General features: G+C 42.9%; 2 protein-coding genes across 6 annotated transcripts in view; one reads left to right on the top strand and one right to left on the bottom strand.

The window, feature by feature from the left end:
- Nucleotides 1–145: 145 nt before the first annotated feature.
- On the bottom strand, nucleotides 146–8210 carry LOC121338370 (nucleoside diphosphate kinase-like). Of its 2 annotated transcripts, XM_041409271.1 has the most exons (5): nucleotides 7935–8210; nucleotides 2436–2568; nucleotides 1805–1906; nucleotides 1051–1163; nucleotides 146–717 (listed from the first exon to the last, which is right to left on the bottom strand). In XM_041409271.1, the coding sequence occupies exons 2-5, from the start codon at nucleotides 2562–2564 to the stop codon at nucleotides 600–602; spliced, it is 462 nt and encodes a 153-aa protein (XP_041265205.1). In that variant the 5' UTR covers nucleotides 2565–2568; nucleotides 7935–8210; the 3' UTR covers nucleotides 146–599. The 2 variants fall into 2 exon arrangements, with proteins under 2 accessions (XP_041265205.1, XP_041265206.1); XM_041409272.1 differs by lacking the exon at nucleotides 1051–1163.
- A 106-nt stretch (nucleotides 8211–8316) lies between these two features.
- Nucleotides 8317–27331, top strand: part of SPAG9 (sperm associated antigen 9) — a 61802-nt gene continuing 42787 nt past the window's right edge. Inside the window, exons 1-3 of one of the 4 annotated variants that reach the window (XM_041409018.1) lie at nucleotides 8317–8752; nucleotides 14772–14892; nucleotides 25716–25786. In XM_041409018.1, the coding sequence (XP_041264952.1) occupies nucleotides 8447–8752; nucleotides 14772–14892; nucleotides 25716–25786 (498 nt within the window). In that variant the 5' untranslated portion in view covers nucleotides 8317–8446. Of the gene's footprint in view, nucleotides 8753–14771; nucleotides 14893–21939; nucleotides 21959–25715; nucleotides 25787–27331 lie in introns of those variants that run through there. The other 3 variants (XM_041409017.1, XM_041409019.1, XM_041409020.1) reach the window with 3 other exon arrangements.

Genomic DNA, 27331 nt, shown 5'->3' with positions numbered 1-27331 from the left:
GTCAGTTGTCATTTAAGCTCTTTATGGGCACAGCATGTTCTGGGGAGAGAAATGGGCTTTTTTCTGCAGCTGTTTTAGGAATGGGGAAACACTTGACTTAATATTAAGTAAATCCTCAACATTTGGGCATATTATCAATGCCATTTCAGGAATGGGGAAACATTTAATATTAAGTAAATCCTCAACATTTGGGCATATTATCAATGCATTTACACACCATCAGTTGTCCTCTAATGTTTTAGCAAAGTTAACCTCTGACTCTGAGCCATTTGCATATTTATTTACCAAATAAATTTTTACCCATTTTTTAATATTTACCAAAATACCCTCTATGACTATAAAATGCTTCAGAAAAATATATGTTATCTATTCTGTCTTTTCATCTCATATCTCTCAATCCCAGAAGCAGCTTTTAAAATGTGCAATTCTATCTATAACTTGACAACTTTTAAATCAAAGGAGCAGCAAGCACTGGCTCTAACATCCACAACAGAGCAATTTCACTGTTTTCTGAGGTTTCTACCAGGGAATTCTTTGGAATAGCTAGAGGCTGGCAGCTGCTCATGGACATGGGAATATCAGAAGATCCAGGCTGGGTGTTAATCATAGATCCACTCATGAGCACAGCTTCTGTAATCAACCAGTTCTTCAGGAGTGAACCATAAATTGATCTCTGTCTCAGCACTTTCCACAGAATCACTGCCATGAATGATGTTCCTAGGAAAAGAACAGGTGAATAAAAGAGAAAAGGAATTCTTAAAGTAAAGTAAGTTTCTTGTTTTGAAGTGATTCCTGCTATGGACAGAAGCTTTAAGTAACAGTAAAGTAGGAAAAGACACAGCATAGGCAGTGCCAGCTTTGCTCCTCATTTTTGTCAATGGGGACAACCATGACTTGATCCCTATCCTTAGGCACTAATATGTCATGGGCACAGGGAATGGCAGCTCCATGTGTAAAACAGAGAAGGATGGAGCACAGTTCCTGCAGATATCATGACATAACACTTGGCATTTAGTGCTTTGGGATGATATCAAATGTTTTAAAATTTACTTTCCAACTTGGACACAGAAGTCCCCACGAATAGTGCCGGGCTTGGAATCGAACGGATTGGTTTCCCCCAGCATCATTCTTCCAGTCTTAATCACATTAAGACCTTCCCACACCTTAAAGACAAAAAAAATCCATTCAGATTATTAAATTTTAGCAGCAGATAAATTATGTCATCCACGAGAACACAGGGCTGTCCATCATGGTACAAATCACCATCTGAATATTTGTCACAGTGACACAAATTTATCTCCAATTCTTCTGTCAGATTTTTGAAGCACCTGCTCGCATGGTCCCCTTCTGTACAATCCCTCTCCTCACCCAGGGTGGGGAGAGAACAATTTTCCATCTCAGTATGTCAAACAGACTCACAGAGTTGTTTGCTCATGGGAGAGCTAGGCCTCAACTATTTTACAAATACAATATCAAGGAGAAAAAGAGAACTAAAGTTAAAATGTTCCACCATCCTTTTTCAGCTTGCTTACTACCTGGTATTTCAGACTGGGGCTTTTGTGCAGATTTACTGTTTCTCAAGGTCCTGGTTGTGGTTCCTGTTTGCCCCTACCCTCTTCCTCAAAAAACTGACTCAAAGGAGAGAAAGATTATGAGAAAAGATTAAAGAAAAATAGTTAACAGCACATCTTCCTAATCACAGATTTTAAAATCCTTTTAAAAATAAACTGGAATTCAACAGGTGACACAATCTCATTGCAGGGAAGACAGTCAAGCAGTGTGGTTTTCCTGGCCAGGAACTCACCATGGCTACGACAGGTCCCGAGTGCATGTACTGCACCAGGCCCTCGTAGAACGGCCGGTCCTTGAGGTCAATGTAGTGTTCCCTCAGAAGGTCCTCAGAAGCCTGGGTTAAAAACCAGACAGACAGAGGAAAAAGCTTACAGTAAGAGCTTAAGAGCATAGTGAAATCACAGAGATAAACCACAGAGCACTGGTAATCCTGAAACTTGCACGCACTTTAAGATTCAGTATTTCTAGCACCTTCCTAGGAGTACTTTTGGTCGATATGAATTTGAACTGTTTGCATTAACCACAGCTAAACTTAGAAAAGTTTTTGTTGTCAATACAGCCAGTTTATGTGACCTGGGATTTCTAAAAGATACTCAAAGATATTTATTTGCCATAGGAGCCACCTGAAAGAATATTCTCTTCAGACTAAGGGCATCAGGTTACTAAAATTAGTGTGCTTAACACGTCTAAAGCATTTAGCCAGAGCTGGGAATTGGAACTTTTCCAAAAACATCCCAAGTACGACTTCTCAAAATTTCAGTTTTAAATATTACAGAGGCCACATTTGTTGTTATAGCATGCTGCTGTACTTGAAGGCTACAACTGATACAAAAAAGTAGACACAGCAATTGAGGAGAGCTTACATGTATTAATTTCATGGCTACCAGTTTGAATCCTTTCTTCTCAAAGCGTTTGATGATCTCCCCCACCAGCCCCCTCTGGACCCCGTCAGGCTTGATGGCAATGAAGGTGCGCTCCTCGATGGCAGCCATGATCCTGAGGAGGGAGGGAATAAAATTTGTTATTCCAGGACTGTGCAATCCCAGCCCGTTCCAGCCCCGTCTGCTGTAAGTGTAATTAGGTTTGCTGCATCTGAGGGTCAGTAATCCATGGTCTCCAAAGTTTGGACAAACCAGTGACAGCACACAGGTTTTCCCAAATGCTGCAGGAGTGAGTTAGAAGCGGTGGAAGGGTGCCAAGTGTAGGAACAATCAGTGAATACTGAAATCAGGAAAAATCTGAATGGAAAGGAAGGTAATGATCACCACAGATCCATCTTCCAGTGCCGTGCAATAAATTAATAAATTAGCACACACACAGAGTTTTCACCCGGAAACCAGCAGGACCACAGGGGCTCTGAGCCCTGCGCTGGAGCACACCTGAGTGGGCAGGTGAGGGATGCAGGGGCTGCGGGGAGGCTCCGCGGGGGTTGCGGGGACCCTGCCCGGGAACAGGGGGACCCTTCCCGCTGTCCCACAACCCGGCTTCCCCGCTGGTGGCCCAGTGGCTCTGGCACCCCTGAAGCCTTGTCCCCGCTGGTGGCCGGGTGGCTCTGGCAAACCCTGAAGCCTTGTCCCCGCTGGTGGCCGGGTGGCTCTGGCAAACCCTGAAGCCTTGTCCCCGGGCCAGTGGCTGTGGCAAACGGCGTCCGCCGCTGGTGGCCTCAGTGGGTGTCGGAGCCCGAGTACTCGGCCGCTCCCCGGGTGCCTCGCACAGCCCGTGTCCCCGCTGTTCCCCGGCGGCTCTGGCAGCCCGTGTCCCGCGCCGGTGGCTCCGTCAGGACGTGTCACCGCGGGTTCCCACCCGGATTAGCCGAGCTCCATCCCCCGCCCCCGCAGAGCGGCCTCCCGCCCGTAGCGAGCGCCGTCACCGCCCCCAGCCCCATCCCGGGGGGATTCGGGATCCATCCCTGCCCCCGATCCCCCGCCCGCCTAACACCCAATGGGGGTGCCGGGCTCAGCCCTTCCAGCATTTCAGTCTTGCCTGCTGCATCCCGGTTTTTATTTAACAAAAGGCACATAATTTAATATTTTAAATATTTTATTAAAATTATTTAAATAAAAATAATTTAAATTATTTAAATTATAATTCTAATTACAATTATTAATTTAATTATTATTAAAATTATAATAACATTTAATAATTTAAAGTTATTTTAATAAAAATCTCGTTGTCGTACTGTTCTGCTTATATTTCCTCTTTAAAGAAGGTATTTAATTTTGTTTGGGGTTTATTTCATGGTTCTCATGTACACATGAGAGTATGCTGGGAAAAACTGTTTGGATTAATTCTGCCTTGAGCAAAGACAAACCCCAGACCGTGGGGTTGTCTTTGTTCAAAGATCAGATTGTACCTGGTGGGTGATACAGAAGGATGGAGAGATATGATGCATACCTCAAGAGAACATTGTTTTGGCAAATCACCCATCACACTGTGCCTGTATTTAGATGTAGATGTATGTATGTATATAATTAGGGTAATGCACATATGTATAGAGTTATAGATTGAAATGCATTAATTTAGGTATTGATCATATGGTATGGGACAAGGGGTGGAATGCCTTGGGGATCGGCTTTTTATCCCATTAAAATATATTAATTTATGTATTGATCATATGGTATGGGATAAGGGGTGGAATACCTTGGGGATTGGCTTTTTATCCCATTAAAATATATTAATTTATGTATTGATCATTTGGTATGGGATAAGGGGTGGAATGCCTTGGGGATCGGCTTTTTATCCCATAAAAATGTATTCATTTAGGTATTGATCATATAGGGTGGAATGTCTCAGGGATTGGTTTTTTATCCCATATCCATTTTTGTTATTGTATTATGTCTCAGGTGGTCGCTGCTGCCCCCCTCCCCCTTCCCTGGCTCTGAGTGTATGGTGATGGGTGAGAGCCAGCCCAGGATTTCCTGCAAGAGCTGCAGGTGAGGGATGGTTGCATTCTCCTTGTGGGGTTCATCTCAGGGGCCATGCAGTGCGATCCCTCTGATGAGAGCTACTGTTGCCATGTGGCTTTTGTCCATTTGTTTCTTTCCCTTTGCACTGTGACTGGAGCTTGCTTTTCCGCTGCTTGGGAGCCCAGAGCCGCTACACGCCACGTTGGGACCAGGAGCATGCCGGTCCCAGAGTCTCTGCTACACTTTGTCACCTCAGGTCTGCTCGCCTCTGCTGTTCCAGTTGGCTTCTTCTGAGGTCCCTGCTACATTCCAGTTCGCCATCCGGAAGGGCAGCGGGACCGCCTACACCTGTGTGTTTGTACAGGAAGCTCCTTTCCCGTCCCTCCCGCCCGCCATTCCCCGCGCGCAGTCAGCGCGGCCGCCCCGCCGGCCGGGAGCCAGCAGCGCCCCTGCCGGCCGGGAGGGGGGCTGCAGGCCGGGGAAGGGCCCTGCGGCCCAGAGAGGCTCCGCGGCGCCCGCGCTTCTGTCTGCGCCTGCTGCTGCTTGCCTTGTTATACATACAGATACATATACATACACATATGTAGTATTGCATTTTATTTAAGTGGTACGCTCTGTCTCACCCCTCCAAAATGTATGGTGGTCCTGCCCTAAACCATCATGTGTCTGTAATCCCATTGGCCCAAGACTGATTCTGCGCCCACTTTCAATCCACCTCTTAAACCGTGCCAGCGAGACCAGTCGCTCTCTAAGCCCTTCTCCTCTCTTAGCCCCTTTTTCTCCCCTCTTGTCTCTCCTCTAGGCTCTCCCTCTCCCCCTCTCTCCCTCAGTAACCACCATGCTCCCGGGGTTGGGACCCCAAATAAACCCTCTTCTAATCAGCACCCTCAGAAGCCGTGCGGAATGTCCTTGCCTGCCTGCTGCTGCCAGCCAGCTCACAGCCCAGGCGGCCCTCAGGGGACACCCCCAGAACAAACAACAACATACATACACATATACATACATATAGTAAAGAACTGTTATTCCTTTTCCCATATCTCTGCCTGAAAGCCCCTTAATTTGAAAGTTATAATAATTCAGAGAGAATGGGGTCACATTTTCCATTCCAAGGGAGGTTCCTGCCTTCCTTTGCGGACACCTGTCTTTCAAACTAGGGCAGTGTATAACTGCTAAAGAGGAACAGGAAAAAAAAATTCCTTCATAGAGATAATTTCCAATAATTTAAATGAAAATTCCACTTGCGAATATGTATGAGAGTACACATAATGTCTTTTAAAAAAATAATTTTTTAGCTGGAATGATGTAATTTTTTGGTAATAATTAAAAGTCAAACACCTTTTTTTTCCCTTTTGCTATGTTTATAAATTGTATTTCAACTGCCTGTGCCCTGGCTGTGCAACTTTAAATATTAGCTTGGGAGGATGACGATGTCTAAACAGGACTCACAATAAATCCGATATACAGGGCTGGAGTCTTTTCTTCTTTGTCACTCCTGCGCAGACTCACTGGCTCGGTAAATGAGGAGCCGAGGCAGCACATGCATTTAAAGCACAGTTCCTGCCTTAGAACCAGTCCAAATGAGAAAAAAATTAACTGCAAGGCTCTGCTGCTCTCCAGTGGAGCTGAATGCAATCACCACAGCTAAAATTCCATCCCTTCTCAAGCTCTCTGCCTTTTTTAAAGCACATTTTCATTTCTTTGCTCCTGGACTGCTGCTGGGCCACCGAGTTCCTCAGCTGTGCACGTGACATTACCTAATGAAAAATACTGATTTCCTCAAGTTCAAGTTGTATGATAGAAGTTGCACCAGACGAGGTTTAGAGTGAATACCAGGAAAAATTTCTTCACTGAAAGCACTGTCAAGCCCTGGCAGAGGCTGCCCAGGGCAACGATGGAGTTACCATCTCTTGAGGCATCTGAGAGATCTGCAGATGTGGCACTTGGGGACATGGTTTAGTGGTGTCCTTAGCAGTGCTGCATTAATGGATGGACTTGATGGTCTTAAAGGATTTTCCCAACTTAAATAACCCCATGATAAAATGAGGGATGTGACACAACTCAAAAAATTCTCAATCTCAATAGGTATTTTCAAGTTTACTGTAAATGTCTGTAACAGCTCCCATTGTTCCCATGACATGATCCAGAAGGGAACTCCCTGTTCCAAATCTTAGGAAAATCAATCTCTCTCATCAAGTGCAAGATGCCTTCTAAGCTGTATTATTGTTAAGAAAACAGGATTTCTGATATTACCTGGAGACCTTATTAGAAAGGAAAGGCCTTTTTGCTGCCAGACACCAGCAAACACAGAGCTGCAGAGTCCCAAAATCCAGGAGCTAAGCTTCTAACTCCTTCAGTCACCCCTCAGTGAATCACTGGGTCTATTTATGCCTCCATGGGTGTGATAAACAAATACCCTGGGAGCTGTCAGACTGCATTGCCTCACATCTGCCATTCACAGAGGGAGCTGCCTACGGGACACCCCAACCCCACAATCCAACCAGAGCTCCCCACCCTGGTCCCTGGTAAGGGACTAAAGGGACCAAACCTTCTGCTGTCAGGGGCCCCCAGAGCCTCCACCAGTGGCACCAGGGCTTTGATATTCACTCTGGTGACCTGGGGTATCCTGGCCTGTATCAGGAACAGCATGGCCAGCAGCACCAGGGAAGTGATTGTCCCTCTGTTCTTGGCACTGCTGTGTTCAGTTTTGGGCTACTCACTTAAAAAAGGATATTGAGGGGCTGGAGTGTGTCCAGAAAAGAGGGACAAGGCTTGTAAAGGGGCTAGAAAACATGTCTTATGAGGCTGGGTTTGTTTAGTCTTCAGAAGGCTCAGGGGTGACCTTACAGCTCTCTAAAACTACTGACAGTAGCGTGTAGTGAGGTGGGGATGGGGCTTTTCTGCTGTGCCTGTAGAGAGAAGACCAAAGAAAAGAACCATAAGCTGAGATAGGGGAGATTCAGATTAAATATTTGAAATTTTTTTGTTACTGTTCGTGTGGTCAGGGGTTGGAAGGGGTTGCCCAGCAGATGGTGGCATCACCACACGGGAGCTGTTTAAGAGGCATCTGTAGCCAGCACTGCCTAACGAGGTTTACTGGTTTAGGAGTTACGGGGTGACAGAACCACAGAATCAACTAGGTCGGAGAAGACCTTTGAGATCACCCAGTCCAACCTGACCCAACACCACCTTGTCAACCAGACTGTGGCACTGCATACCACATCCAGGGCACCTCCAGGGACGGTGACACCTCCCCGGGCAGCCCAGTCACTCATTCTGTGAAGAATTTCTCATTCGAATGCCCAGTCACTCATTCTGTGAAGAATTTCTCATTCGAATGCCCAGTCACTCATTCTGTGAAGAATTTCTTCCCAATGTCCAACCTGAACCTCCCCTGGCACAGCTTAGGGCTGTGTCCTGTTCCTTGTTCCCTGGGGCACAGCAGAGCCCGACGCTCACCTGGCTGCACCCTCCTGACAGGAGGGATTGTAGAGAGGGATAAGATGTCTCCTGAGTCTCCTTTTCTCCAGGCTGAGCTCTCACAGCTCCCTCAGCCGCTCCTCGTGTGCTCCAAACTTTTCCCCAGCTTGCTGCCCTTTTAAAGGTCTCTCCCAGTCTTGAGGACTCGGTGATTTGTCAGGACTCGGTGACTCCTGAGGCGTCTCCGAGAGCCCAGCCCCTCCCGCCGCCGCCCTGCTCCCGCCGAACGCCTTCACCGCGAACGCCGCCGCAGCCTCGCACAGGCCCCGCCCCCGATGACATCACCACGCAGACCACACCCCTCGTCCTGACTAATAGCCCGTAGCCCCGCCCCACGCGGCCGTCCCGCCAGGCCCCGCCCGGCGCGGCGGGTGAGGTCACAGGCGCGCGCCGCTCCCGCCCGGCCCTGCCGAGGCTCTGCCGCTGCCGCAGGGAGCCGCTCCGAGCAGGACCTGCCGGGCCCCGCCAGGCCCCGCGCGACCCCCGCCGCCATGGAGCTGGCGGACGGCGTGGTGTACCAGGAGGATCCCGGCGGGCCCGGCCCCGCCATGATGTCGGAGCGGGTGTCGGGGCTGGCGGGCTCCATTTACCGCGAGTTCGAGCGGCTCATCGGGCGCTACGACGAGGAGGTGGTGGCCGAGCTGATGCCGCTGGTGGTGGCCGTGTTGGAGAACCTGGACTCGGTGTGCGCTCACAGCCAGGAGACCAGCGTGGAGCTGGAGCTGCTGCGGGACGATAACGAGCAGCTGCTCACGCAGTACGAGCGGGAGAAGGCGCTGCGCAAGCAGGCCGAGGAGGTGAGCGCGGCGCCGGGCCGGGGCGGCTCCGTGGGGGCGGCCGCACCTCCCGCGCCGGGCCTGCCCGGGGCAGAGCGGGCGGCGCCTGCGGCACTCCCGGGGCTGCCCCGTCCGGGCGCGGGGCTGGCGCTGGGGTCGCGACGCGGCTCGGCAAGAAGGATGAGGAGGGCGCGGGGTCCCTCCCGGTTCGTGCAGCTGAGCCCGTCCGTGCGGGTCCGTGTGCCTGCGGTGCCCTGAGCCGCTCGTCCCGCGGGGATGCCGGTAACCCCTGCGGAGCGCTGCGCTGCCCCTGCGGCCGCGCGAGGGGAGCGGCGCAGACGTGGAACCGGGCGCTGGGTGCGCTGTCACGGCCACGCGGGATGCCCCCCGCGGAGGGAGGCGGGTTGTCCGCTTTTGGAGAAATAGTGACAGCGCCTTGCAAAAGGCATGGAAATACACGGTGTGTAGGCTGAAGGCCTTCGGAGTTGGTACATAAAGCTGCAGGCGGCAACAGGTGGTGTGGACTCTCCAGTGATGTCGACTGTGATTTAGGATGTTAGATGTTTTTATTTTAGTTGTTTGTACCAAGAATCATTTCAGCATAAACAAGCTTGCGAGGCATTATCTAATATGATATAAAGCAATACAGTAGGAAGCAGCTGTGCAGGATAACTTCCTCCAGCTCATTGTCTTGCCAAACTCCTGAAGGAAATTGGATTGGCAGCAGTATCTGCAATGGAGCAAACCATCTTACAAATGTATTCCCAGACCCCTTGTCCTGTGCTAATCTCTCTGGTTGTGCTTGTCTTCTAAATTTTCCAAAAATCAGAAGAACAACTGCACTGAGGGTGAACACAATATTAACAGTAAAAGCTTAATTTAAAGAACACTAGCCCTGTACAAATACTTGTTTGTTTCTGTTATAAGTGAGTGCAAAATGTTGCCTGCAGATTATTCCAGGACTCAGTTGTTATGAAGGACTGTGGTATGAATGGTGTCCCCCCAGCTCTTGGACTGATCTATCATTCATCCTCCTTGTCAAACACATGGTGGTTTTATGATGCCTTATGGACTCCAGTCAGGGGACTGGAGTTGCCACACTATTTCTGACACAAGCTGATGTAAAAGGGTCTTTTAGAAAATATAATTAATGTGAAAATCCACCAGGCTTGAAGCACAGGCAGTATTTGCCAGATCAAAAAACAGGCCTTGGGCAGCAGGACAGAAACCATACCAATGTGATGAAACAGAACACGGAGTTAATTTTGTTGTTGTAGCTTTTCAGGAACTGTGTGTGCCTGTATTGGTAGTATGCTTCACTGCCATCTCCATTTCTCTGTGTCATGATAAATTAAGAGGACTGGCTTTATGCAGTTGAAGAACCAATGCTCATGCTGCAAGACACCTGGCTGATCTTTCCAAAGTGCACTTAGACCAAAGACTGTATTTTCATGGTAAGGACAAAGGTCATTTTTGTGATGTGCTGAGGTCATTGCACTGTACAGTGTGGAAGTGTTAGGTACAGCCTGGTGTATTCAGGAGAGGCACATGTGTTAGTCAGGCATGGTTGTTGAATTATTTTTTCAATGCTGATGGGTGCAGTATGGTTGAAATAAAAGGAGGAACAGAAATGTAACACTATTTTCCTTGGACAAAAAGTTGCTGGTTTAGCACGTTTCTTTCGTTTGGAGTTTGCCTGTGTCATGTGGCGGCAAAATTTTGAGAATTTTGAGCTGCTGAGTTCTATATTTATTGTCATCTGTTCATAGATTCACACAGTGGTTTGGGTTGGAAGGGACCTTAAAGTTCCTGTCACTCCGGCCCCTGCCCGGGCAGGGACACTCTTGCAGCATCAGGTTGTTCCAAGTCCTGTCCAGCCTACCCTTGAGCACATCCAGGGATGAGGCAGCCACAGCTTCTCTGGGCAGTTAACACACCTTCTTTTACTTTCTGCTTGTTGTTGTAGGTAATTTATTTGTAGCAGTATCTTTATCAACATTAAATAGTGTACTATTTGGGTAGGGGTCTCCTTATCCCATTTTTGTAATTTGCCTTCTTTATTTCCTGTGCTTAAAAAGCGTTACTAAAGAAATATCTTAAAAGTTGTTGCCTGTGGATTTCTGGAATAATTTTTTTTAGAGTCACCCTGACAGAATTTCTGGGCCTACTTCTTAACCCTCTGGGTACAGTTTTGATCTTTGTAGTTGCTGCAAAATCATTTGTCTGACTTGTAACATGGTAACAGGTTTTTTGATATCGCTGAAGGAATAGAGGAACCAGCTGCTCTGCTGTTCTGCTTCCAGTTCTTACCTTTCCACTTGGTGACTGTGAGGTAGCAATTCCTGCCCCAAAGAAGTGGGAGAGGAACCAGCATTTGTGCTTTTGCTATTTTATACCCTGATAAGAGTTACTTCTGCAGCCATGTGCTGTTTCACACCTGCACTTGTAGCTGGCCTGTGCTTTGTGTGCACTTGCAAAGAAGATAAAATCTACTCCATTTAGCTATGCCAAATTAGGATATCTTTTAGCTTTTCTGCTGTTGGTGGGATTAAGCTGTTTTTGAAATCTTTGGCAACTGTGAAAAAGGATTTACCACTACTAAAATTGCTTTAAGCGATAGCATGAACTTGTTGTCTGCTTTTTCTTACTGTTCCCAGAGGTAACTTCTTCATTAGGATTTTGTGTTGACTAAACACAGTGCAGTAAGAGTTCAAGTATTTTTAATTTGAGGGAACAAAACCGAGTTGCATTTTACAGAAAACTTTCACTCTCTTTTACAGCTGTCAAGTTGTTTTCATTTTCTTGTATTTTTGTGTCTCCCAAGTCCATCTGAACTGGCTTTTTAGGGGATTTTTTTTTCTCCCTGCTCCAAGAACTTGCCATTGGCTGAGAATCATTGTTGCAATACACATTGCTGAAGGACGTGTCATGGAGTAATAAAGATTGCCAAGTGGGTGGGACCCTGACATCCGATATGCTCAGCACTGCACCTGGGTCCTGTGACAGGAAAATCAGTCAAGATGTAAAGAGACAGAAGATGACATAAATATAGGAAGAGATATTTCATTTGACTAATAATGTGTTCCTGGGTGCTTCAGTGGTTGTGTGTAGGACAGAGGGTTCCGAATGTGCTGGGCTGTTGTGTAGTCTGAGTTCTTGTTTATTCCAAAGACCTCTGCAAGCTTTCAAGTAGGTTTAAAATTGATTACATAAATATTTTTGAGTTTAAGTGTGCAGGACTTTCTACACTTTTTATATGAGGCCTGTAAGAACAGGTTGGACAAAGGTCTGAAATGACACATGTGATCCTGCCTGGAGAAAATGGGATGGATTAAATGGGAGTTGCCAAGCATGGCTGATGATGGTATCACAGGTTGGGTTTCGGTAGCAGGCACATGCAGGAGGAGCTCTGCATCACATCCTGTGTTACACCTCATCATAGCCTAATCAAAATTAGGATCCAGACATCCACTGCTGAGCATCAGAACCTGGAAACAAGATGACCTTTTAAGGATCATTTCAGCTGTGTTTTCTGTAATCTTATATAATCTGGTCTGATTGCTTTAAAGACAGGTTGGTGTCCTTCAGCTTGCTCTTAAAAAAAAGTACCAAAAATCTCACTTCTCACACTTCTCATTAGAGTTGCAAGGTACATCTTTGTGGCCCAAACAGGACATCGCTTAAAATAGGGAAAACTAGATTTTTGTCTGCCTCAGTGTTTTGAATAACCAGTAGCTGGGGTTGAAATGAGAGGATGACTCTTGAGTGCCTAACGTGTTCCTACATATGCTGCTAGATTTACATTAAATAGTGCAGGAGATAAGTAGTGTTTGAGTGTATTGTCAATGTAAATTAAAAAAAAAAAGTATTTTAATATGGGTGCTCAGCCTGTCCTTGGCTGCTCTGGTGGTTTATCTCACTAGTTCTGTCGTACTTGTGCAGGCTTAGGGTCTGATGATCAGTCTGCTGGGGCTGAGTCTGTGATTATACTATCACCAGAAGGAGAAGTGAAACCAAATAAAAATATTCAAAGTCCGAAGTTCTCAATCCCAAGATCTGATGAGATATAGTTTACAGCAGGGGAGGGAAAAATACTCAGCTGTAATTACAGAAATGCTTTAAAGTATATCAATGTAGATTTGAACTTGAACAAAATGAAGGTAAACAAGTGGAAGTTAACAAAACCGTTCTAGGTAAAACCAGTTTTACCACTTGCAGTTGAAGAACTTGAGAGGAAATACAAAATTATATCTATCTGTAGTTTCATGAGTAACAATGACATTAATGGCTCTGAATGGCTATTTGTTATTCATGAGTATAATTGTCCCTGGCCTTTAGCAAGCTATGACACTTTTTTGGGAAATCATCAGAGAAACAACTAAACAAAGATGTTACAGTTTTATAATTCTTATTTCATGTTTTCCCATGTTTAGTGTAGCTTTAGCTCCAGTGCCAAATTTGCGTCAAACTTTGAAGCCCTTTTTGAAAAGGGAGTCTGCCAAGAATAGGCCAGACATGACTTGAATATTAAAGGGGCAAAAGTCTAGAATCAGCTACTACAAAGAAGAAGTGAAACAAACTTAAACATTGAGGTTTTCAAATGACATTGACTAATTAATATTCCCAAACTTCCTGTGGAGGGGATAGAAAGATTCCTGCACATCTGTGTTTGAAGAGGGATTTTTCAATGGCAGCACTCAAAGCGAGCTACCTGGGCTATGTCAGCTGTTCCTCAATTGTTGTGGTTTGGTTTCAAACACAGTCATATGAACACCATGCCCAGTCCTGTGATAGCTGTGCAGAGCTTGTCTGAAAGGAACTCTTGTTTCACTTCATAGGTTTTGATGCATTTCTACATCTGAAGTACTTTTTAGTCAGAACTTCTTATGATGATCCTGTGCAATTGAAGCCCTTTTCATAAGGTTATGAATTTCTGCTTTTGTAAAAGCTCTAAAACACAATGGCTACAATGTAGTAATAGTTCACTAACAGTTGATGTATGACCATTAGAAATATTTTTCTCCACTAAATTTTCCAAACAATACATAGGAAAAAATATTGAAATGTAATTACTGTTTTCAAGTTGCTGCCTTCACTGTCTCTTCTTCCATGCAGTCCTCAGTTGCCTTTGCCCCTTTAACTGTCGTGGATGTTTGGAATTTTTTCCTGCAGAGGTTTCTCCTCCCTGTTCTTTGAGCCTTCTGCATAACTTGTGTTGGTGGCCTTGTCTTCTCCTTGCAATGCAGAGCAAAGCGTATTGCAAACATCCTTGGCTTTTAGAAGTATTCTTTGTCCCAGCAGTACTTGCTGAATTTCTTGACTTTTTGGGTAAGATAAATAGCAACAAAAAAAGTGCTTTCAAAGCTGCTATAGTGGTGTGTTGATAATTTTTATGTTAGGGAGTGTAAGCACTGATGCATTCATCAGTGAATTCCAGAATATGGGGAGTCACAAGTGTGGTAAAGCAAGGAAACAGAAGGCGATGGTGATCATCATGGAGTTTTCTGTGCACTTGACAGATTGTAGATGGTTATTAAGGATTTGATGAAGACTATGAGAATTTATAGCAGAATTGGGTGGGAATGGATAAGATATCAAATCATTTTGGTTGGCACTGCTGCTGGTGTGTCCCTGTTGCAGTGTCTGTACCTTTGTGCTTATGGGTGAACATAACTTTACTGATGATCAGTCAAACTAAGGATGCCACGACTCCCTGTGTTCACATGCACTGTTGGCAGTTGTACATTAAGTTAGACAATAATAAAATAATTCATATTTATGTCAATCCCAAGCAGGTTATCTGGAGTAGCTGGCACTTAGTTGAAAGTTATTACACAATATAACCTAGACTGGGTGCTTGACTGGTGGACCTGGACTGAAATAGTTCTTTGTGTTTAAATGTGGCCTGTGGATCTGTTCAGTTGTTTTGGAAACCACCTTGCACCCTCCTGGCTGTGAAGGGTTGCTGTGTTTTTTCCTACCTGCTGCAAAACCTGTAATTAGTTGTTTGGTCTAACTTAACTCTTTTGTTGTTGTTTAGAAATTCATTGAATTTGAAGATTCTCAAGAACAAGAGAAAAAGGACTTACAGACCAGAGTGGAAGCATTAGAGTCACAAACTCGACAGCTTGAACTAAAAGCAAAAAACTATGCTGATCAAAGTAAGTAAAACATGCTGCTCTCCTTTTAAGTGGTATTAGTGCATTTTAATTTTTGTTCTGTAAAGTGATAATACATATGCTAAGTATCTGTGACCTCTGATTCCTGTACTTAGACAGATAACTGGATTTAACTCTTGTGTAAGTCTGTTTTCTTTAGAATTAAGGCAAACAAGTCAGATAGGAGCTTGTGACTTGTAGTCAATTCTTCTGGTATCCTGCTTGTATTGCTTGCCTTTTCAACAGTGCTTTCGTCACATTTAGCAACTTCTTCAGGAGATGCATTGATTGCTTCCTTGTTAGTGATAACAAAATAAGGTATTTTCTTCCTGTTAAACAGTTGTCTGTGCTAAAGTAAAGGTAATCTTCAGGCTTAGAAGCACAGCTGGGAGGAGAAGAGCATTGATGGTGGTTCTCATTAACTTTTATACAATTTTTGCCGAATTATTTATTTTTAGGAGACATTCAGTTTTTATGGAAAAAATAGTTTTGGGAGAACACTTCCCTTTTTAGAGATGTTCTGTGTAATTGAAAAAAAAACTTCAGGAAACTTTGGAAAAATATGATAGTGATCATTTGTCTTGAAATGCTTGAAGTTACATGTATTGTAGTTTAGACATTCTGCTGGGCTGCTTCTTTTCCAGCCACACAGTCATTGAATGAAACTTCATCATCAGTTTTTCTACTTTTGTACTTCAAACTTCTAAGCCATTTCTGTTGATGTGAGACTGGTGTGTTCATCAGTTAATATCTAGCTTTTATTGCTGGACCCTGCAGGAATGTAAAGTGAGACTGTGACGAGGCTGAGAGATGACCAGTTTCTAAAAACAGTGTCAGTCATCAAAGTAGCCCCTTTTAACTCTTCTTTCGTCCTTTATTTCTACTCGGCTACATTTCCTGCCCCTAACACAGTAAGTTATAGCTCTTTTCCAGCTGAAGCTTTAAAACCTTTCCTGTAAGGATTAATTTTCATTGGTGTGATTGAGTCTATAGCACAGCAGGAGTATTAGAGTGTTAAGATGAATGTAGGTGGCATCTAGGGCAGCATTTTACTGAAATTTGGACAGTTCAGAATGTTGTTGGCAAATCTCAGAGGCATCACCTGCTTCATTTTCCACTGTTCAAATATTCCCAGATTCTGTACAGGCAGGGATGAAAGAGCACTTCAAGAAATCTTTCCTAGCAAAGACCAGGGTGATTATTTCCTAGGATTGTCTCTTTGTAGATGAAGTCAGGCTAAAATGGATAATTGTAGAGACTTGTACCAGAAACCCTGCGATTCTTGTGGAGCAGTGTGTGTGTGTGTATTTAAGAGCATTACAGGAGGGGAAAATAAAACGTTGTAGCAGGAGTTAAGTGATCTGTTTTGGTGACAAAGACACTGTTTCTAGGAGGCCTGTGCTCTAAACACACAGCCCCAACACCTTGTTCATATGAGACCCTGCTCTCTGACAATAAGATTGTGGATCAAGATTGCATCCTGTCTTGTAGGCCATGGCTTTATTCTGTTAATACAATCCAAAGGACAAAGTGGTTGCACGAAAAAGAAAAATCAGTTGCATTTCTGGCAATGTATGTGGCAGCATACCTGGGGTTTCTCTAATAGAAATTACATTTACCATGTATTGATAACAACATTTTATGTTGCTCTGTGAGTCTGTTGGTGTGAAGTTCTCTGAAATTCTCTTTTTGCTTTGAAGCCTTCAAGTATATGTATGATTTTAAAGTTTTATTTATATATGGTGTGTATATGTGTGTGCATATGTATATAATAATAATAATAATGAAAGTATTTGCCCAAGAAACTCATTTGTTCCAGTAGAATCACTGAGGATTGCTAGAACTACTTTTTTTGTAAGAAGTAATGTTACTAAAAACAATTACCATAACTACGTAAAGCTCTAGTGATAAAACAATGGTTTTAGACAGTTCCAAAATCTATTTATTGGAGGAAAAGAATCTTTGTATTGGAGAAAAACTTCTGTGGTGGCAAAATTGTGTATTTGGAGAAACAGTAGGGCTGGGTTAAACACTGGGTTTGCTTATGCTTGGCCTTGGTAAGCTGTCTGGGACAGCATGAAAGGCTGTTGGGAAGATTTGACATGCTGCTGATGCAGAGCAAGATCAAAGGGAACATAAGCACATTTGTTGAACACCTAATGAATATTACGCAAGTTAACTGGTTTTTTTAGTGCTCTAAATTTCTAAGGCATGAAAACCATACAAGTACATATTTGTGAAGCAGCTTAACCTTACTGCATTACCTTGTTTTGTTTTATAGAGCAGGCAACTGGCATGTTGTACCATCCCAGTCACCGATGTGTCACTTTAATTCAACGCCAAGCCTTTTAGCTGTATTTCTTTTTCTCTTCTACTTCCTATAGTACTGCCTGTGCATCTAAGTTAGGCTCTGGTATTGCTAACTGTGTTAGCACATCGACATTCAAAACGGTGGCAGTGTTATCACTGGTAATGGGAGTTGCAAATGTCTGGCACAGAGCAAGTAACCAAATAAAACCTGGGTCTGGAGTGCAGAGTGAGATCACAACATCAGTTGGTGATATGAGTAATAGATTAGAATGGAAAACAGGTAATACACGGTTTTGTGTCATACTTTACCTACAAGATTTTTTGCTTTTTGTAGGCTGCCTGTGCTCTGTGTGTTTTTACTCAAATAAGCAAAGCCTGTGAGAACAAGTTTTGTCCATTAAAAAGTTTTGACTCATTCTCTTTAACACTGGCAGTGCTGAGGATTTAGTGAAGGTTTGTCAGGTGGGGCAGCTCTTAAGTTACATGGTTGAGGTCTGCTTGATTGTATGTGATTAAATCTGTGTGCCAGTTAAAATTGCTCAAGAAGTTATGGTTGTTATGTCCTGAATTTTAAGTACTTGTTTGTGCAGTCTAAGTGATGTCATGCTAAATAAAAAGGAGAAAAATATTTCTTTGCACTTAAATTTACCCTGTGGGATTGCATCCTTAGCCGAGTGTTCAATCGGTTAGGTTGGAATAAAGCTGCTGTTTGACTTCTTTTCCCCTCATCAGAAATTGAAACAGTTGCTGCCAGATGAATGAACTACCTTGAAGTGCTCTGTTCTTTTTTAAGAGGAGGTGGAAAGAGGGAAGATGACAGCAAAACCCTGCTGGGAGGACTGTGAGCCCAGCAGATGATGAAATCCCCAAAGGTGGGAGCAGATGCACTGGAGTTACCACTCCTGCATGATGTGCAGCACCCAGTCCTGGTACCTGATGGGCTGTGGTGGTTGCCTAAGTCAAGTTTGCTGCAAAAAGATGGTGCAATATGTGGCACTCTGGGATAAACTCATTAAGCTTTAGAACTGCCTAAAGGAGAGCAGAGGTGTAAGGATTTGTGGCTTCTGTTTGAGCGCAGGAATGGGCTCAAATCAAGAGCACTGATGAATCTCCTTGGCTTGTGATCCAGATTTTCATCTTGTTTTGCACTGCTGCTCTTGGCTGTAACTTTCCCTGGGCTGCTCCTGTCCCTTGCGTGGCCTGGCTCTCAGCAGTACCTGGACAGAGAGGGGGAAAGGCAATGCCTGTGCTCTCAGTCTGTGCTGTGTGGAAGCTCAAGCAAGTTAAATAGCACAGAGTTCCTGGGGATTTGTTGAGGAATGATGTTGGTACGGGCAGAGATTTTAGAAGTTCTTGCTGTGGGTCTGTAGTAAACTTTTACTGTGTGTTGGCAAATGTCTGTTTGTTTTTATGACTTACCTAGAATTCATGTAATTTTTTCCTTCTCAGCAGCAGAGGGCACCTGTGAACATGATAATGCCACATGTTTAGTAAATAACATTTTTCTGTTTTGCAGTGGTGTATCTGAGGCCAATGACAGTCTTTGATATAATTATAAGTATTTCTTAAAAGAATTTGAAAATACCTGACTTCCACATTACTTCAAGTCTTTGCTGTTGTGAGACCCCCTTGTTCTACTTGAAATTTTGTTTGCAGCATTAAAATATTTGAAATGTCAGCCCTGGACATGGAAAACAGAGGGCTGTTAAAAACTTGTAATAGCAATACACAGCTCATTTGTCCAGCAGTGCTCTGTGAAGGCACATGATAGTGCTGGGATAGTGCTCAGTCTCCAGTTACAGGAAGGGATAAGATCTTCTCAGAGCTCACGGGATGTTCCACTGAGTTGGGGGGGCAGGGAGGGCACGGGCTACAGAGGTTTATTTTAGTTTCCTTCCTTGCCTCTTTCTGGGAATGTCAGTTTTCTTTATGTATTACAGACTATAAGTGAATTAAATTTTTTGGAGTAAAATATGACTAGTATATTTTGACTTACTACAGGAGCAGCTTTGGCATAAGCTTTCTGGAGGAATCATCCTTGCAGTAACTTATTTATTAGAGAATCTGAAATACACAATGTTTTCATGACTGAAGTGCTGTCTATTGGAGGTGGTAGGCTGTGGGAGTTGAAAGATTTGGCTCCGTTTCTGGATCTGCCTAGTGCTAAAGTACAACCAAGATAACAAACTGCATTTGACAAGAAAACAGATATATCTACATACCTGACTTTATCAAACCTGAGCTTTGTGTGCAAGATAGATTACTTTTGGGGAAAACTGCATTTGTGAAAGAAACCTAACAAAACAAACAAACAAACCCCAAATAAGTATAATCCCAAGAAACAGCTCTTGGGTTTTGGAGCTGTAAATATTGTGACACAACTCATGGAATGACAGTATTTCCTATGTCAGGTGATACTGTGCAGATACTGCTTGCTGAAGGTTTTATTTGGGATATGAGACAAATGCTTTAAAGCTGACCTAAAAACATTTGTTTTTCTCAGAAGCTGAACAGGACTATTGCTTTCATTGGCTTCAAGAGAAGATGCAAGACCAGGTTTTGTTGTGAATGTTCTGCAGATGTCATTTGATATCTGGTTTTCCTCTGAGCTCTCAGGACACCAGCATTGCTGTAATGTACACCCAGGCACACAGCCGCTCTTGGATAATCTGAAGGCATCCAATATCTGAGATGTCTCTGCACATGGGATATCATGCAGCTCATGTGGATCTGTAGTTAACAGGGAGACTTCAGCTGTGAAGTTTAACAGAAACAAACTTCCCAGAAAGTTGTTTTGAGGTTTGATTTGTGTATCTGCACAGATGGTGATGTGAATAACTAAGCTGGTGTGAAACAGCTCTGTCAGTAAATGCTGCTTCTAGGGATGGCTCAACTGGTGTTTATCTCAAGGAATACAAAAAAGCTTTTCAGTAGGTCCTGGAAAGAAGTTGAAAAGTTCAGGTTTGTTCAGTGGAGGTCTGGATTGTTCCTGCTTCATTTTCACAGGCTGACAGCAGTAGAACTAATCTGATTTCCAGCAAAGGAGGAACAGAATGGCTTGAGTTCTTATATTTCTTGATTAACAGATGTGGAACTGAGCTCTTTGTTAGTGTGTGCTCAGTGTGGATGTTCCTCATCTCTGATGATGTCAGTCATTATCTCAGGTTAATTTACCAGGCAGATTCCCCCTTACCCTTTGCTACACCGTGCCTCAGGTATCCGTCACACAAAAATTCTTCTGTTAGAAGTATGAGTACCTGTGTGTGCTGGAAAGGGAGGCTTTCCTCCTGACTCTGCATTTCACAGTGCCTTTCCTGGCTTCCTGATTCTGTTCCCAAAGACCTGCTGCTGTCTGTGTGGTTTTGGGAGCCAGCAGCCCACTAGATGGAGCAGGGGGTACAGCTGGCTCCAGAGCAGGCACTGAGCCAAGCTACAGGACTCAAAGCTAAAATAAAATGGAGCAGGAAATTAGAACAGTGATTGGCCTGCTTTAAGCTTAGCTGTTAATGTAGCTGAGCAAAAGTGGTGAGACGAGCTTGAAATCCATTGGTGTATAATTATCTGCTCATGTGTGTTTTTAAGTTAAGGGAGTATTGTGGTTTATGTGCTGGAGTTTGGTTGTTACAGTGATTCTGTTGCTCAAAATACTGCAGTAGCTTAAGAAAATTACTTCAAATGTCTTTTAGAATCTTACATTCCTGAGTTTTCCACTGGCTTTTAAAACAAATCCAGTCTGCCAAAGCTTGTGTCCACACTGACTTGATGTGGATTTTATCAGACAGGGAGTTGCTTCAATAGCCAAGTGTATAAATGGAGCATCCCACTGTTTGCAAAGCAGTCAATCAAAAGTTTTCTCAGTAAAACACTTCTTTTGCAGTGACTGGACAAAGTTGGATTTTGGGCTTGATTTTGTGTAGAAGTTTCTGGTATATATTCTCAATTGTTTGAGTTTCAGCCTATGTGAGGAATATCCTGGCATGTGGTTGTCTTTATATTAAATGTTGTAGCAGCAGAATGTTTAAAGAATTTTGGTTTTTTTTTAAGTTTTGTTTCAGGTTTTTGGTAACCAATTGCAGGGATTTTGTGTGCCTGAGACATAGTGCAAACTTGAACAGTCCGGAAGTGTCAGGATTAAGACCATTGCTGCTTCATGTGTTGATATTTGCTATCAACAGAGCATTCTTGACAGCTAAATTATCTTCATAATTTCAAGTGCCCTACTTATTAAACTGAGATCTAGAACTGTAGTTCACAGTGTAAGAGCTACTTGAACATGTTGGTCTTGTCAAGGGGTTGAATTTTTCACTTGTTTTACAAATTAGTTTTTTGTGCTGGTTTGATTTGCAGGTCTTACCACTTCCAGGTTAAACACTTGTTTGATAGCTTAGTCCCCTTTTCAGTCCACGAGTGATGTGTGTGCTCTTTGGCAGCTACTTAGGAGGTCATAAGGTCCTTCTGGATCTGTATCTTAACTTTGATGTGGGACCTGCATTAAAGAATAGAGCCAGATGAAAGGTGGCCAAGGAGAGTCTTCAGACAACCCTGGTGCCAGGAAGGGCTCGTTAATGAGCTGGATCTCTGTCCTGGCTTGTGTAGGAAGAACTTGTAATTCCTCTTGAAGGCATCGCACTGGTTGGATTTGCCATTCTAGCAGGTCTGTTTCTCTTTCTCCCCCTCAGGCTTATCAGGAGTTTGAGGCAGAGGACAACATACAGATGAAAGGTGTTCCAAACTTGGTAAAAGCCATCAGACTTGGGAGGTAAGCTCTGACTTTCAAACAGGCAGGGTGGGCAACTTGGCTGCCTAGTTCTTCATAATGCAGTCAGGAGACAGAAACTCCAGTTTCTCTAGTTTACTATTACATTTAATATCCCATTTTTAGGCTTAATTGGTTTTCTGAGAGAACTTTGATCAAGATTGGTATCTCAGGTCATTAAAGGTGTGAGAACATTGGCAGTGCTGGAGAAGCTTGCACTAGGCCTTTCCTTGGGTTTGTGTTGGTGGTGATGTTCCAGGGGGATGCCTTCTCATCAGCCTAAAAGCACTAGAACATTTGCATTTTATGCTCATACTTATGGTGCTTGAAGACTTTTGTATTTTTTCCGTGTAAGCTTCTAAGAGTGAGTAGTGCAACTTTTTTGTTGCATGTCATATTTTGCACATGTGTTATCTTAAACAATGTAATCTTGCAATGTAAGGTCTTCCTTGATGTGACAAGGCTTTGTAATGGCTTTGTAAAGACACATTGCAACAGAGACAATGGATACTTTTGCTTTTAGGATATATATAATCAAACTAATTTTATCATTCACCCATAAGAATTTGACATCTCAGTGGAAAAAAGTCTGAGACTGAAATACCAGAGAAACTTTGTATTGTTACTGAAGTCTGACAGGAACTATGTCTGGTTGGCACTTGGCAGGCTCAGCACATGGCAGGCAGTGCCAGCACACAACTCCATTCCTCTTGGGGTGTTATCAGGGCCAGACTTCCACTCCTTTGTATGTTGGTGTATTAAAACGGAACTGGCAACAATTTAGTTTAAAATGTGTTTCTGGATGCCAGTGAAAGGCATTTTACCCTCCTGTTTAGTTTCCTGTTACTGCTGATGGGAATGTTCCTTTAATAGTGACTTAAGTTTCTCAAAGTTTTTGGGGTGAGAATCTGGTGGTCGTCCTCAAAATTCTTCTGACTCTGTGATCAAGGTGGTGGTGATTTCTGATCCTTTGGGAATATCTGATCTCTTGCACAGTGTTTAATTGGAAAACTAAAGTGTATTCCGTTGTTTGGTTTTTTTTTTTGGCAAGATCTTATCTTGATGGGAGGCATATTTTGGGTAGAATAGATTTCTGGTGCTGTGTCTCATCCTGCTGGTATTGGAAAAACCAGTTCTGAGGACTGTTGGTGTGGTGTCTGTTGAGGGTATATAACTTAGTGTACGTCCTCTTCTGGCTGAAACTTCTACCTCTAGCAGTGTGATATATTGCACAGCTGGAAATGACTTCCAGCAGAAAGTGCTTAAAGTCAGTTATATCGTCTTCTAGGCCCTTAATTGTTTTAACCTTTGTACTTAATTAAAACTGTGGTCAGATCTCATGGAGATACCGCCCTTAACTATGCAGCATCACTAGCCATGTATATTTGTCTTCAATGACTTGATTCAAGGAACTATTTATTATAACTGGGCCATTAAAGTTTAAAAACATTTTAAAGCTTTTCTTTCTTCACAGATGGAAAAAGTGGTGTGCTTTTTTATGGAACCTCAACCCCTGTGTGTGTTGTATCTGTAATAGTGGGAAATGCTTTTCTGGACTTCGTGAAGGCTGGTTGTGGGCAGCTGCAAAGAAGGGTGTTGGTAACACCTGATGTGGTGTTAATCTTCATTAAATGTACTGTTGAGTACTTTGCCAGAATCCACTTGCAGAATTCATCCCTGGAGTTGGCTACACTGTCTAGATGTGAACTCACTGAACAATGTTGGGTGCATCACCTTGGTTTGTGTGGGAGTTCTGGGTGAGGCTGAATTGAGCCGTGACTTCACCACCCAGTGTGAAGCAGGGGGAGGCTCCTTGGACACTGTTTATTGGAGAGGGAGCTGCTTTCAGCAAATACAAGGTCCATCAGTCATACAGTTTGCGCTTTCTGATCTCCTGTTTTCCCAGAAAAGGTTTAGCACAGTGGAAAGGTTATGAGAGAGATCCTGTGGGATCTGTGGTGCACAGCCTGGGAACAGTGTGCTCACGTGAGAGCTGCTGAATATTTCTGATGGCAGCTGTTTAACATCTCGTAACTCATGGCTAGGTTGTTAATCGGGCAAACATAGTGCATAAAATATGGTCTGTCACATCACAGCTTTGTTAATTATAAGTTCTGATTCTTGCTTCTGTAATGTCTTACCAAAGGCTTCCATAAAAGCGCACTTCAAATGTACAAGGAGACTTAAAACACCGTGTGCCTCAAAACAATAAATGGAGCTCTTCTATTCAGTGGTGTTCTGCACATTATATAAATGTGTATCTTTTAGATGCATGCATTGTGCTATAAAATACATTTTTCTCTGTGTTGTGCTATGTTGTTGCTCCCCTGCTGCTGTTTGATCCAAAGAGCTTTTGTTCCGTTCGATAACAGGGCAGAAATAGAAGCATTTGATCTGGCAATGGTATAAATAATATTTGATGTAATATTTTGGCCAGATATTTATAGGTGGACTGCAAAAGGTTGTGTCAAGGAGCGTAGTGCTCTTATAAGAGCAAGATCAGATCAGTAGCGCGGAATGTTTATACAGATTTGAGTGAGTAGACAGTTATGTATTTTGGTTCCAGCATTTGACTTGGGCAAAGACTTTTTTCCATTAAAACATACTTATGATAAAATACTGTGCCGAAATACAGATAAATAGATCAAAAAGAAATTATATATGGAGAATTAGTTTTCAGGAGACCCAGCTGGCAACACGAAAATATGCAAAGAGCATAGAAGATCTTGGCATTTGTCTTCAGATAATGTGTGTCTGGCAATGACTCTCTGGAAGCATGGAACTATAAATTTGATCTTCCCCAGGGATATTTAAACATAGCAAGTAGAATAAGCTGTTACACAATTTGATACATGTGCTTATGTCACATGAATATTGTGTTCAGAAATACCTGCATAAAAAGATAGAATTCACATCTAAGCAGCAAAAATGTTTTGTGTTTGAATGACACAATAAGTTGTGTGTAGAAGGTTCTGAATTCTGTTAGTTTTTCTGCAAATTAATTGCACTGGGATATCATAGTTTGTTTCTGCTCAGTTTCATCTGAGCTGAAACACAGCACACATGAACTGAGCTGCTCAGTTGGTTTCATCTCCCTCTAATAAGAACTTACTGTTTGAAGTTCTCCTAAATCTGCTAGATGTATTTTTAATTTCTTGAAATACCTGCAGAAGTATTCAAATGTTTTCTCTCTTTAAATCTATTGCCTTAATGCTCAGTGAAGTGTGAGTGAATGCCAGCAGAAACCTTAATTTCTGTACCACATAGGGCTTGAACCTGTTTTAACAGATGCCTTGCCTGTGTTTGTTCTGGCTAAACACCTCTGGAAATTGTGTGAATGTGTTTTAGGGAACTGATGTAGGACCTTAGCTGGAGCCCGTGGCTTCATCTGGGATTGAGTGATGTGGCCTCTGCCTCTTCCTGCAGTTTCCATGTGAAACAATCTGGATTGGGATGAGCAGTAAGCTGGACTTGAACAGAAAAATCCCCTCTTACTGGCCTAGCAATCAGCAGGGGAAAATAGGACTTGGGCTCTTCAGGGGAATGCAAATTGCAATATTGTGCTGCTGTTGATGTACTTAGAAAGCTCAGTGATAAGAGCTTAAAAACTTAAACACTGACATACTTTTTATCCTGCTTTGTGTTATTCACTTCTAGGAATATTCACTTCTGATCTGTTTGCTTAGTCCTTAAGTCCTAAGCTCACTTACCAGAACTCTGAATTTAGTTTTAATTATTTTATTTTTATTTTTTCTTCCAGTTAGCAGACTTGAGGAGCGGGAGGCAGAACTCAAGAAGGAATACAATGCACTTCATTCAAGACATACAGAGGTAGGTTGTTACATCAAGATGATGTAAAAATGCATATCTGTGGAAAACCTCGTGTTGTGAGCAATTGGGAAAATTATTGAATATTTTGGTTTGTACACTGAGTTGTAACCAGGCTTAATTTGGTGATGTAGTTTTTCCCTTTCACATCTGATTGGCTATTTCTCAGTGTTTGGTTGCACATCTGTCATTTTTATAGCTTTTATAGCAGATGTGGAGAGGTTTTAAAAAGGAATTTGTTCTTCCATATTTCTGAGGCAATTCTTCAAAACACACTAATAGGCTTCAAAGAAATAGAAATGAAGTTACATTTTCATACTCTTCCTGTCAGTTTTCTGTGTTGGTTTTATTTGTACCATTGAAGGAAAAAATCCTTTCAAAACCTGGTCTGCTGGTATTTGTGATTAAAAGAATTACCTGCCATACTTTATTGATAGCTATTGAAAATGGGATTTGCTGATGAAGATGGAAAAAGTTTGGATTTGTTAATTTAAATAAATAAGAGCCACACTGTTTAAGTTGGGTGCAAAGCACAAAAACAGGACTTGCAGTGCTTCAGTTTTCATTAGCAGGTTGTCTTTCCCATGCAGGGATGTTTTACTGCCTAAGTCATATACATATTTTAGTGAGGAAGTCACTAGATCCTTTAAATTATTCTGATTAATCTAGAGTCCCACTTGAGCACAGTTCTCCTTACTTTCCTTGCTTTGCCTTTGGAAGGTCAGAGAGCTTGTTTTAGATCCTTGCTACCAAAGAGAGCAATGCCATACTGACAGCTCCCAGTCCAAAAGACCCATGTGGGGAAAGGGGAAGTAGATAGAGATGTCAGATTTGGTTGTCTTGAATGCTTTCAGCAACCTTAAGTGTTTTATACTGACAGCAGCTGAAAAGTGACTTGGAACCACGACTAGTCTGTAGTGCTTGTGTGACAAGACTTCTGAAGCTCTTAAAAATAATCATATGTTTACTGAAGTTATAGCATTTTTAAATTCACATTTGTTACTAGGTAATGGCATATCTGTTGAAAACTGGAAATCTAAATAAAATGAGAAGTGGCAAATCTTAATGCTGCCCCTGAGGTTTGGCCTCCTTTTGATCTAGGAGTACTTCAGAGTATGAGGTGCTTGCAGAGTTCTGGTTATTGTAATTCAGACCTGTGGGTTCTGACATAATAGAACTGGCAGCTTTTTATTGAATCCTGTTTCACAGAATTCAAGATTAAATGCAGTGGGCATCATTAATTCAATGAAATGCTAATGTCATGTTCTGAATATCATGTCATGATATGTCTGAATGTCATGTTCTGCATAAGTTTTGCTCCAAAATGGACAACAATCTTTGCTGGTTTGATTCCAATTTATTAAATGCTTTTACATCTTAAATTCGCTTTCTTTGGTGTAGGGAGAGATGTTTCCTTGGGTTTTACTATTACAGGGGTGACTATCCTTTCTTCATAAAGAAATAATTTGTAGTGCACCATGGTGTATCAATACCTCTGTTCTCCTAAAATCAGATCTGCTGTTTTCTGTACTTTTCCCTTTCAATATG

The sequence above is a fragment of the Onychostruthus taczanowskii genome, unplaced genomic scaffold (genome assembly GCF_017590055.1).
Source record: "Onychostruthus taczanowskii isolate IOZ18803 unplaced genomic scaffold, ASM1759005v1 scaffold30, whole genome shotgun sequence".
NCBI lineage: Eukaryota > Metazoa > Chordata > Aves > Passeriformes > Passeridae > Onychostruthus > Onychostruthus taczanowskii.
The sequence above is the reverse complement of the archived record's forward strand: the minus strand, read 5'-3'. Positions and strand labels throughout refer to the sequence as shown.